The sequence below is a fragment of the Pongo pygmaeus genome, chromosome 20, assembly GCF_028885625.2.
Source record: "Pongo pygmaeus isolate AG05252 chromosome 20, NHGRI_mPonPyg2-v2.0_pri, whole genome shotgun sequence".
Taxonomy (NCBI): Eukaryota; Metazoa; Chordata; class Mammalia; order Primates; family Hominidae; genus Pongo; species Pongo pygmaeus.
Genome location: NC_072393.2, coordinates 58,534,537 through 58,546,136, shown reverse-complemented (window position 1 = coordinate 58,546,136; position 11,600 = coordinate 58,534,537). Strand labels below are relative to the sequence as shown.

The 11,600-nt window shown below is 40.4% G+C and overlaps 1 protein-coding gene across 4 annotated transcripts in view; it reads right to left on the bottom strand.

The window, feature by feature from the left end:
* Positions 1–3,248: 3,248 nt before the first annotated feature.
* Positions 3,249–11,600, bottom strand: part of ZNF610 (zinc finger protein 610) — a 30,445-nt gene continuing 22,093 nt past the window's right edge. For all 4 annotated transcript variants that reach the window (XM_054462010.2, XM_063658330.1, XM_063658331.1 and 1 more), the window contains one exon: positions 3,249–4,670. In XM_054462010.2, the coding sequence (XP_054317985.1) occupies positions 3,604–4,670 (1,067 nt within the window). In that variant the 3' untranslated portion in view covers positions 3,249–3,603. The remainder of the gene's footprint in view (positions 4,671–11,600) is intronic.

Sequence of the window (11,600 nt, the reverse complement as noted above, 5' to 3'; positions counted from 1 at the left end):
GCGAGACGTGCCGTGGAGACTGGAGCAACTCAGCTATCTGGAAACACATCGTGCCCCGGCAGAGGGAAAGTCTGTTGATGATTAGATCCACGAAAATTCCTGCTATTAAAATTAATTTTAAATCGGCCGTAGGAGCGCTCGTATGTCGTCCTAGCCACCCGGATGCTGAGGCGGGAGGATCGCTTGAGCCCATGAGGTGGAGGCTGCGGTGAGCCGAGGTCGTGTCGCTGCACTCCCGCCTGGGCGGCAGAGAGAAACCTTGTGCCTAATAAATAAATACATAATCATAAATAAATAATAAATTGGAAATAATTAAAATAAATAAATATAAATGAATAATAAATAAACGCTAGTTTCCGGAATTTTAAAGCCCTGGAATTGTTCGGGAAGGGGATGCAAATTAAAATATGAAATGCAAAACCCTGCCAGGGCGGAATGTGCAATTTCCTTTTTTTTTTTTTCAATTTGAGACAGCGTTTCGCTCTTTTGCCCAGGCTGGACTGAAGTGATGCGATCTGGGCTCACTGCAACCTCCGCAGCCTGGGTTCAAGCTATTCTCCTGCCTCTGCCTCCCAAGCAGCTGGGATTACAGGCGTCCGCCACCACACCGGGCTACTTTTTTGTATTTTTAATAGAGACAAGGTTTCTCCATGTTGGCCAGGCTGGTCTTGAACTCCTGACCTCGTGATCTGCCTGCCTCGGCCTCCCAAAATGCTGGGATTACAGGCGTGGGCCCCCCACCCGGCCAAGTATTTTTTTCTTTTTCATATTTATATTAATCCTAGTGTATACCTGCCATTGTCTTATGGACATACTCATGTCACAAGTTTTTTTTTGAGACGGTCTCCCTCTGTCGCCCAGGCTGAAGTGCAGTAGCACAATCACAGCTCAGTGACTGCAGCCTCGACCTCCTGGGATCAAGCGATCCTCCCACCTCCGCCTCCCAAGTAGCTGGGAGTACAGGTACATGCCACCATGCCCAGTCTCATGTCACAAAATTTTGCCTCCAAATAGCACCCTCATTTATTTGTCCCCTAAAGTTTTCACCAGAGCAAAACAGGGAAGAAATGTATTAAACATAGAATTTGGAGGCAATGTAGGAAAAAAAAATGTAAAAATATATATACATATAAAACATAATTTTATTACAATTGAAAATGAACCATGAAATATATTGCATAATACCAGAATCAGAAAATGACATATCCATAGCTTTTGGAAAAATGCTCTTGTAGTAAAATTGTATTTATCGTATAATAAATATAGATTACAAAAATGTCATTTATTGTGTAATACATTACAAAATTCTGTCATATTTATTGTATAATTAGATATGAAATTATATGGTAAGTCATATTTATTATAAACACTTCCAAACAATAATTTTCATTGAAATACTGTAAAAAAAAAAAACAGAAACAAAAACCTTAGGCAATTTTACTGAACTATATTTCACAAGCATTTTCAACAATCATATTATATATGCAATGAGACCTATATCTGTATCCATAAAGGGAATATAATAAAATATTACCATGAAGAAAATTGGGTGTATTTCCTAACCAAGATGGCAGGAGTTTCCAGAGGAAGCATTCAGTGTTGTACTAGAGTTGACAGCATTTTGTGATGTCTGAACACTAACGCCTTTTACACCTCTGCACTCCCTCTTCCTATTCTGCCCATCCAGTCAACTGATAATAAAGCCTCAGTGCTCACTCCTTTGGAACCAGCTGGAAGTTCAAACCACAAGTGGGTACCCCCGCCCCAGCCCTACCCTTTAGCAATCATGACACCCCAAGCCAGTCACCTATCCCAGTTCTCTGAAGCCACTTTTGGACCAGCTGGAAAAGTATACCCTGCTTTCCGCCACAAAGCCTCATTATATAATAAACACTCTCAAACCATATCAGTGTATGGGATCATCATTCTCAAGATCCAAGCCAAACCTTAGGGGAACTTCAAACAAGTTCCAGAAGACTGGTCAAAAATTCAAATTACCAAGAGTTGTCAGGGTGACTATATGAAGTTTCTAGTTAATGTACCAAAACAAAATTCCCTGTGTGCTTCGACTTAAAAGAAAATGCATGAACATTAATATTTTCAAATGATGTCACTGAACACTAGTAGTAAAGAAATTGTGTTACAGTATTTTTGTTGTTGTTGTTGAGATGGATCCTCACTCTGTCACCAGGCTGGAGTGCAGTGATGCGATCTCAGCTCAGTGCAACCTCTGCCTCTCGGGTTCAAGCGATTCTCCTGCCTCAGCCTCCCGAGTAGCTGGGACTACAGGTGCACACCACCACGCCCAGCTAATTGGTTTTTTTTTGTATTTTTAGTAGAGACAGGGCTTCACCATGTTGGCCAGGAAGGTCTCAATCTCCTGCCCTCGTGATCCGCCCACCTCAGCCTTCCAAAGTGCTGAGGTTATAGGCGTGAGCCACCACGCCCAGCTACATTTTTACCCTCAACCAATACTTTTATTTCCTAATTATTTGTCATATTACTATATATTTTTGCTGCATGAAAATGAAGGTGCTCACCATAGGTCTTACTTGGCACACAAGAAAGAGGCATGTAGAAACATAATACAGGGCATACTCATTAACAGTGATGCACATTTGAGGGTGTACAAGGCTGAAATTGCACTGCTATTCACAAAGTGATTTTGACTTTACCCACATAAGCACTCTACGCCAGAGTACAGAGAGACGAACTCATGTACTAAGTGTAATTACTCAAAATCATACTTACCTAAGTATATGCACTCAAAAGCGTATGTTGTTTTATGTCTCTCACACACACACACACACACACATTGTTCTGGCTGCTTCAACCTTAAAATCCTAACGGGACATTATTCTCTACTATAAAGTATCCTCCTGAGGTAAGATTAAACAATGTTGGTAGAAAGGTTGTGATTCATTCACACTAAGAAAAATTTAAACTAGGCTGGGCGCTGTGGCTCACACCTATAATCCCAGCACTTTGGGAGGCCAAGGCCAGTGGATCACTTGAGGTCAGGAGTTTGAGACCAGCCTGGCCAACATGGGGAAACCCCATCTTGACTAAAAATACAAAAATTAGCTGGGCAGTAGTGGCGCATGCCTGTAATCCCAGCTACTCGGGAGGCTGAGGCAGGAGAATCGCTTGAACCCGGGAGACGGAGGTTGCAGTGAGCCAAGATCGTGCCACTACACTCCAGCCTGGGTGATACAGTGAGACTTGATCTCAAAAAAAAAAGAAAAAAGAAAAAAACTTTAAACTTTATTACTTAAAACATGAGAAGTATGTACATTCTAAATCAAAGAGTTACAAATTATAGTGCCAGCAGTTAACTGTGAATCCTACTCAAGAATATGCTATACTGGTAGTTTTCATTAAATGCTCTATTCTGATATAACTGTTCTCTCTTTATAGATTATTTATATATATGTTATTAACTTTACATTTGTAGGGTTTCCTTTCAGTGTGGATCAAGAGATGAGTGATGAGGCTTGAATGCAAACTAAATTCTTTGCCACATTCATGATATTTGTAAGGTTTTTCTCCTGGGTCCTCCAATGTTGTGCTAGGTGTGAATTGTAACTAAAGACTTTGCCACATTCATTGCATCTGTAAAGTACGCAGTGAATTCTCTCCAGCATGAATTTTCCGATGTCGTGAAAGGTGTGGATTTTGATTGAAGACCTTGCCACACGCATTACACTTGTAAGGTCTCTCTCCAGTATGAATTCTCTGATGGTTGGTTAGGTATAATTTGCGCCCAAAGACTTTGTCACATTCATTACATTTGTAAGGTTTCTCTCCAGTATGGATTAGAAGATGGGCCATAAGGCCCGGACGCTTGCGAAATGCTCTTCCACATTCGTTACATTTGTAGGGCTTCTCTGTACTATGAATTATTTGATGCCGTGCAAGGTATGAAAGCAGACTAAAGACCTTGCCACATTCATTACATTTGTAAGGTTTTTCCGCCGTGTGACTTCTCTGATGATTGGTTAGAGAAAATTTGTGCCTGAAGTTCTTGCCACACTCATTACATTTGTAAGGTTTCTCTCCAGTATGGATTACAAGATGGGTAGTAAGTCCTGAACACTCTCTAAATGCTTTGCCACATTCGTTACATTTGTGAGGCTTCTCTCCAGTATGAATTCTTTGATGTCGTGCAAGGTTTGAATTGCGATTAAACACCTTGTCACATTCACTACATTTGTAAGGCTTCTGTCCAGTATGAATTCTCCAATGTTCTACAAGGTGTGAATTGCGACTGAAGACCTTGCCACATTCAGTACATTTGTAAGGTTTCTCTGCAGTATGGATTACTTGATGGTTAGTCAGGCTTGCAGGGACTCTAAAAACTTCACCATCTTCATTACATTCATATGATTTTCCTCTAATGTATGCTTTCTCTTCTTGTGGGAGTAATGGGAAATCAATAAGATCGTTTCTATATTTATTAAAAATGTGTGTTGTGAAACTAGAAGAAATTTTTTGAAGTGGTGAAACTAAGGAACGATGGTTTGTAAACGAATTTTCAACTTGATTACTTCTGTACATTTTCCTTCCGGCTTGAAACAGCTGCAATTCAGACAGATGTGAATCAAGGGTTAATCCAAGTTGATTTTTAATAGGCTTGTTTTCTGCATTGCTTCCCAATATACAGCTCCTCCCTAGAAAAGAAGAAAGAGTAGAACATGAACCCATGATTCTGGCATGTTTACAGTCTGGTGGAGGGACTAGAATCAGCCTCACCCAACTCAGACACTGGAAGAAGTATTGGCATACTTTGCATGTCACATTGTGAGAGCTGAAAACACCAGGGGGTGACGTGATGCATTGGAGCAGTGGGGAATCTGCAGGACTCGGGAGGATTATGGTTGACTTTGAGAAAGATTAAGGGCAGAAAAATAGAACAGAAACTGAAAGCTTCTCAGAAAAAGCAGGGATGAGCCTCTCAGAGAAAATAAGACATTTAAGAGCAGTTGTATAGACATTAGTAATAGTATAATATATGCATAAAGCTAGGAAACACACATCCCCAGAAGTGAGGTGTTCCCACACCCTTTACAACAGGTTAATTGGGAAAGGTCTCCCTGTCACACCTGTCACAATTCTTTTTTTTTTTTTTTTTTTGAGACGGAATCTCTCTCTGTTGCCCCAGGCTGGAGTGCAGTTGTGCCACCTCAGCTCACTGCAACCTCCGCAAGCAATTCCCCTGCATCAGCCTCCCAAGTAGCTGGAAATACAGGCACACGCCACCACGTTTGTCTAATTTTTTTGTATTTTTAGTAGAGATGGGGTTTCACCATGTTGGCCAGACTGGTCTCAAACTCCCAACCTCAGGCAATCTGCCTGCCTTGGTCTCCCAAAGTGTTGGGATTACAGGCGTGAGCCACCATGCCCAGCCTATCATTAAACATCTTAAAGCAAACTTGCAGGCTAGAAGGCAGAAAGATGATGATATGTTGAAAGTGCTTAAAGAAAAAAAAAATACGGCTGGGTGCAGTGGCTCATACCTGTAATCCTACCACTTTGGGAGGCTGAGGTGGACTGATGAACTGAGGTCAGAAGTTCAAGACCAGCCTGGCCAACATGGTGAAACCTCATCTCTGCTAAAAACACAAAAATTAGCTGGCTATGCTGGCACATGCCTGTAATCCCAGCTACTTTGGGAGGCTGAGGCAGGAGAATCACTTGAACCTGGCATGGGGGAAGGCAGGGCGCAGAGGTTACAGTGAGCCAAGATCGCGCCACAGCACTCTAGCCTGGGCAACAGAGAGAGACTCCTTCTCAAACAAACAAACAAACAAAAAACCAAGAATACTATATTCAGCAAAACTTGCTTGCAAAAATAAAGGAGAAATTTAGACGTTCCTGAATAAAGAAGAGCTGAGGAAGGTAATTAGTACTTTGGAACTGTCTGACAAGAAATGCTAAAAGGAATCCTTCAAAAGGAAATAAAAGGACCCCAGACAGTACTTCTAACCCAAATGAAAATATAAAGTTCTCCATTAAAGGTCAATAAATGATCAAATATGGAAACATAGTATCCTGAGAGTGACACTGTATGAGAAAAAAATTTAAAAAGAAAACAAAAAAATCATGCATTATTGTACTTTTCATTTGTAATTTGGCTTTTCTTTCCTAGCATTTCAAAGGCAAAATTATTTTAAAAGCACTAAAATGTGTTAATGGGAATATTACATATATAGAAGGAATTTCTAGCACAATAACAAATAGCACAGCTATAATGTAATGCTTTCGGTACATAATCAAGGTTAAGCTGTTAACATTTTAAAATAATGTTTTATTGTTACAATGTTTTATGTAACTTCAATCTTAACCACAAGAGGAACGTCTACAAACATACACCAGAGGAGATGAGAAGGGGATCAAAGCATGTCACGATTAAAAAACCAACAAAATACAAAAGCAGGCAGTAAGGGAAAAATGAAGGACAAAAAAATCTACAAGATGTTACAAAATCTACAGATAATATGTGACAAGATGGCAATATTAAGGCCTTCTCTATGAGTATGTGAAATCCAAATGATTTCCCACTGGAATCAGAACAAAACAGGATCCAATTAAATCCTATCCACAACAGACTCCCTTTAACTCTTAAGACATACGCTGGCTGAAACTCAAAGGATGGAAAAGGATATTCCATGCAAATAGTAACCAGCAGAGCGCAGAGGTATCTATATTAAAATCAAAGAGAACAGACGTTTACTCAATAACCAGTATAAGAAAGAAAAGTTATTATAAAATGATGAAGGGTTCAATTCACCAAGAAGATATAACAACTATAAATGTAAAGGCACCAAATATTGCAGCCCCTAAGTATAGGATGGAAACATTCACAAAATTCAAAGGAGAAACAGATAGCTCCACAATATAGTAGTAGACTTCTATAATTCATTTTCGAAAATGGATAGAACCAGGTGACCAAGCAGGGTGGCTCACACCTGTAATCCCAGCACTTTTGGAGGCTGAGGCAGGAGGATTACTAGAAGCCAGGAGTTCAAGACTAGCCTGGCCAATATGGCGAAACCCCATCTCTACAAAAACTACAAAAATTAGCGGCATGTGGTGGTGCATTCTAGTAATCCTAGCTACTCGGGTGGCTGAGGCATAAGAATCGCTTGAACCTGGGAGGTGGAGGTTGCAGTGAGCTGAGATCACACCATTGCCCTCCAGCCTGGGTAGGGAACAGGGTGAGACTATGTCTCAAAAAAAAAAAAAAAAAAAAAAGATAGAACCAAAAGAGAAGGGGGTTCTGTCTCTCAGCTTTGGAGACCCCCTCACTCTGTCTCTGTACAGGGGAGCTTCTTCTTTCTTTCTTCCCCTTTCTTTCTTGCCTATGAAACTCCCTGCTCCTTAAAACTAAAAACTAAAAATAAATAAATAAAAATCAAAGAGAATAAGAATAAAACAGAGGACTCAAACATCACTATAGCCTCATTAGATATGACAGACGTATACAGAACATATTACCTAAAAACAGCAGAATACAAATTTTTCGGAAGTGCCCATGGAACAATTTCCAGGATGGACCTCATGTTATGACACAAAACAAACTTTTAAACATTTAGAAGTCTACAAAGTATTATTCCCATTATAATGTAATAAAACAAAATTAACAGAAAAAAATGTAAAACCCACAAATATGTCCAAATTAAACAACACACCTAAAAAACCAATAGGTCAAAAAAGAAACCACAAACTGATTTTTAAAATATCTTGATAGAAAAGGAAAGGAAAACAGAACACACCAGAACTTATAAAATGCAACAAAAATGTGTGCTTACATTAAAAATAAACAAATGGCCAGGCATGATGGCTCACATCTGTAATCCTGGCACTTGGGAGTTTGAGGCATGAGGAGTACTTCAAGCTAGGAGTTGCAGACCAGCACAGGCAACAAGACACCATCTCTACAAAATTTATTTATTTATTTATTTTTGAGATGGAGTCTCGCTCTGTCACCAGGCTGGAGTGCAGTGGTGCGATCTCGGCTCACTGCAACCTCCGCCTCCCGGGTTCAACTGATTCTCCTGCCTCAGCCTCCCCAGTGGCTGGGACCACAGGCGTGTGCCACCATGCCCAGCTAACTTTTGTATTTTTAGTAGAGACGGGGTTTTACCATGTTGGTGAGACTGGTCTTGAACTCCTGACCTCAAGTGATCCACCCGCCTCGGCCTCCCAAAGTGCTAGGATTACAGGCATAATCCCATAGTGTGATTCCCACAGGTGTGAGCCATAGTGCTGGCTTATTTATTTTTTAGTTAGCAAGGCACAGTGCCATGCACCTGTAGTCCTAGCTACTCAGGAGGCTGAGATAAGAGAATTACTTTAGCCTAGGAGTTTGTGGTCGAAGTGAGCTATGATTGCACTACTGCACTCCAATGTGGGAGACGGAGTGAGAACGCATCACTAAAATAAATAAATAAAGTTACATGTAAACAATCTAACTTTATACTTCAATGAAGTATGAAAAAAAAACAAACTAAATACAAAGGTAGCAGAAAGAAAAAATTAAGATTAGAAAACAAAGAAAACAGAATAGAGAAACACTAAAGTCATGCAACTGCAAGCTCATACTTTGAATGGTAAGAAAATTGACAGCTGGGCATAGTGTTTCACGCCTGTAATCCTAGCACTTTGGGAGGGCAAGGCGGGAGGATCACTTGAGCTCAGGAGTTCAAGATCAGCCTGAGCAACATAATGAGACCTTCTATCTCTTTTGAAAAAAATTTTTTTCAATTAAAATAAATTTTAAAAAGATTGACAAACCCTTAGCTAGATAAACAAACAACAAAACAAAAATGAAGCGTAAGCCTCAAATAAGTAAACTTAGAAATGGAATAGAGGACATTACAAATAAAACTGAATTGTAGAAAATGAGACTGTGGCCAGGCGCAGTGGCTCACGCCTATAATCCCAGCACTTTGCGAGGCCGAGGCAGGTGGATCTCCTGAGGTCAGGAGTTCAAGACCAGCCTGGCCATGGTGAAACCCCATCTCTACTAAAAATACAAAAAATTAGCCAGGCCTGGTGGTGCACGCCTGTAATCCCAGCTATTCAGGAGGCTGAGGCAGGAGAATCGCTGGAACCCGGGAGGCGGAGGTTGCAGTGAGCCGAGATCGCGCCAGTGTACTCCAGCCTGGGCTACAAGAGCGAGACTCTGTCTCGGAAAAAAAAAAAAAGAAAATGAGATTGTACAACTGTGTCCCAACAATGGATGAATTTCTAGATACACACTGCTCACCAAGACTTACACATGAAGAAGTAGAAACACTAAGATGAGTAACAAATAAGGAGATTGAATTAGTTATCAAATAACTACTAACAAAAACAAGTAATGAACCAGATGACTTCACTGTAAAACTCTATCAAATACTGAAAAAGGATTTAACACCAACACTCTTTAAAAATTTTCCATGTGATGGACAAAATACTCCCTCACTCATTCAATGAGGTTAGTGTTACCTTGACATAAAAGGCACACAAAGACTCTAAGAAAACTACAGAGCAATATTCCTCATCAATCTAATGCAAATATCCACAACGAAATGCTAGCAAGCAAGTTCAGCAGTATATTAAAATGGACCACACACTATGATCATGTGAAAGTCACTCCTGGAATGCAAGGATGTTGCAACTTAGGAACATTGATCCCTGCAATACTCCACAAAAATAAAATAAAAACAAAAACCCACTTGATAGGCTCATTGGATGCAGAAAAAACATTTGAAAAACATCAACAACTACTGATGATAGAAACACTCTACACATTAGGAATACGAGGAATCTACTTTACATAACAGAAGCCTTATATAAAAAGCCAAAAGGTAACATCATACTCAGTGTTGAAATAATGAAGGCTTTTCCCTCATAATTAGGAAAAAATAAAAAGAAAGCCCATGTTGCATTATTTCTATTCAGAATACAGCTGTCCCTTGGTGTCCAGGGAAGACAGGTTCCAGGAACCCCTGTGTGGTGTTATGGTATACATATATATTTGTTTTTATCTGCAGTTCCGGGCTCATAACTCCCATAGCCTTTGCTACAGTCTTCTGTTATAGTGTTGGGTATGGTAGGCCCCAGGGCAGAACTCAGGAAACAGAACCTCTCCAACTTTTTCCTACCCTCCATTCACCCACCCCAAGGCAGGACTCTAATGTTCTCTCATCTTTCTGATTACAGGTCTTAAGACCTCCCCAGAGAGGGTCCTGCTTTATGTCTGGGGGAAAGAATGCAGACATAATAAAGTTTCCATAAAAATCCAAGAGGACTGCATTTAGAGAGCTTCCAGATGCTGAACACATGGAGCTTCCTAGATGCTGGTGCATGCAGGAAGCGCATAGAAGCTCCACGCCCCTTCCCCCGTACCTTGCCCTGCAGGTCTCTTCATCTGTATCCTTTTCAATAGCCTTTATAATAAACTAGCAAACATAAGTGTTTCTGTGAGTTCTGTGAGACATTCCAGAAAATTTATTGAGCCCAAAGAGGGGCCACAGAAACCACAATTGGAAGCTAGTTGGTCAGAAGTTCTGGAGGCCCAGACTTGTAACTGGTGAGAAAAGGGGGAAGTCTTTGACACTGAGCCCTCAACCTGTGGGATCTGACACTATCTCCAGGTATAGTGTCAGAACTGAACTGCAGGAAACCCAGCTCTTGTCCGTTGCTTGGTGTGTGGGAAAAAACTCCTATACTGTCGGTCACGGAAGTCTTATTCTGTCTTGACAGATTGTTGTGGTGGTGTGAGAGCAGAGGAAAAACATGGTTTGAGAGCTTTTCCTAAAACACTCTCAGATATCAAAATCTGTGGATGCCTAAGTTCCTTACTGCAGGCCTTCCATACCTGTGGTTTCTATATCTGCAGATTCAACTAACCATGGATTGAAAATACAGTCTGCCCTAAGTATCCATGGGATCCACATGGGCAGATTCAATGACCTATGGATTTCTGATCTGCAATTTTGTGGAATCTGTACATGCAAAACCTCCAAATATGGAGGGAATAAGCTTAACAAGGACGGGAAAAATTTGTACACAGAAATCTACAAAAAATTGCTGAAAGAAATTAGAGAAGACACACACAAATACAAAAACAGCCCATGTTTATGGATTGTAAGTCTTAAGGTTAAGATGTCAATAGCCAAAGAGATCTACAGATTCAGTGAACTCTTTAGCAAAATCCCAATGAAGCTTTCTTCATAAATAAACTCATCCTAAAATTAATATGAAATCACACAAGTGCCTCAATAGCAAAACAAACTTGAAAGAAAGAAAGCTGGAGGTGTTACACCACTGCATGATTATAAAACTTATTGCTAAGCTACCTTCATCAAAACAGAACTGTACTGCCATGAAGGCAGACATACACGCCAATGGACTGGAACAGACAGGCCAGAAACAAACCCTCAAATATTTGGTCAAATGATGTTCAATAAGGCTACCAAGACCATGTAATGAGAGAGGACAGTCTCTTTATCAAATAGTGCTGAGGAAACTGGATATCCACAAGAAAGGAATGAAGTTGAACTCTTATTACACCGTATGCAAAAATTATCTGAAAGTCAATTCGTGACCTA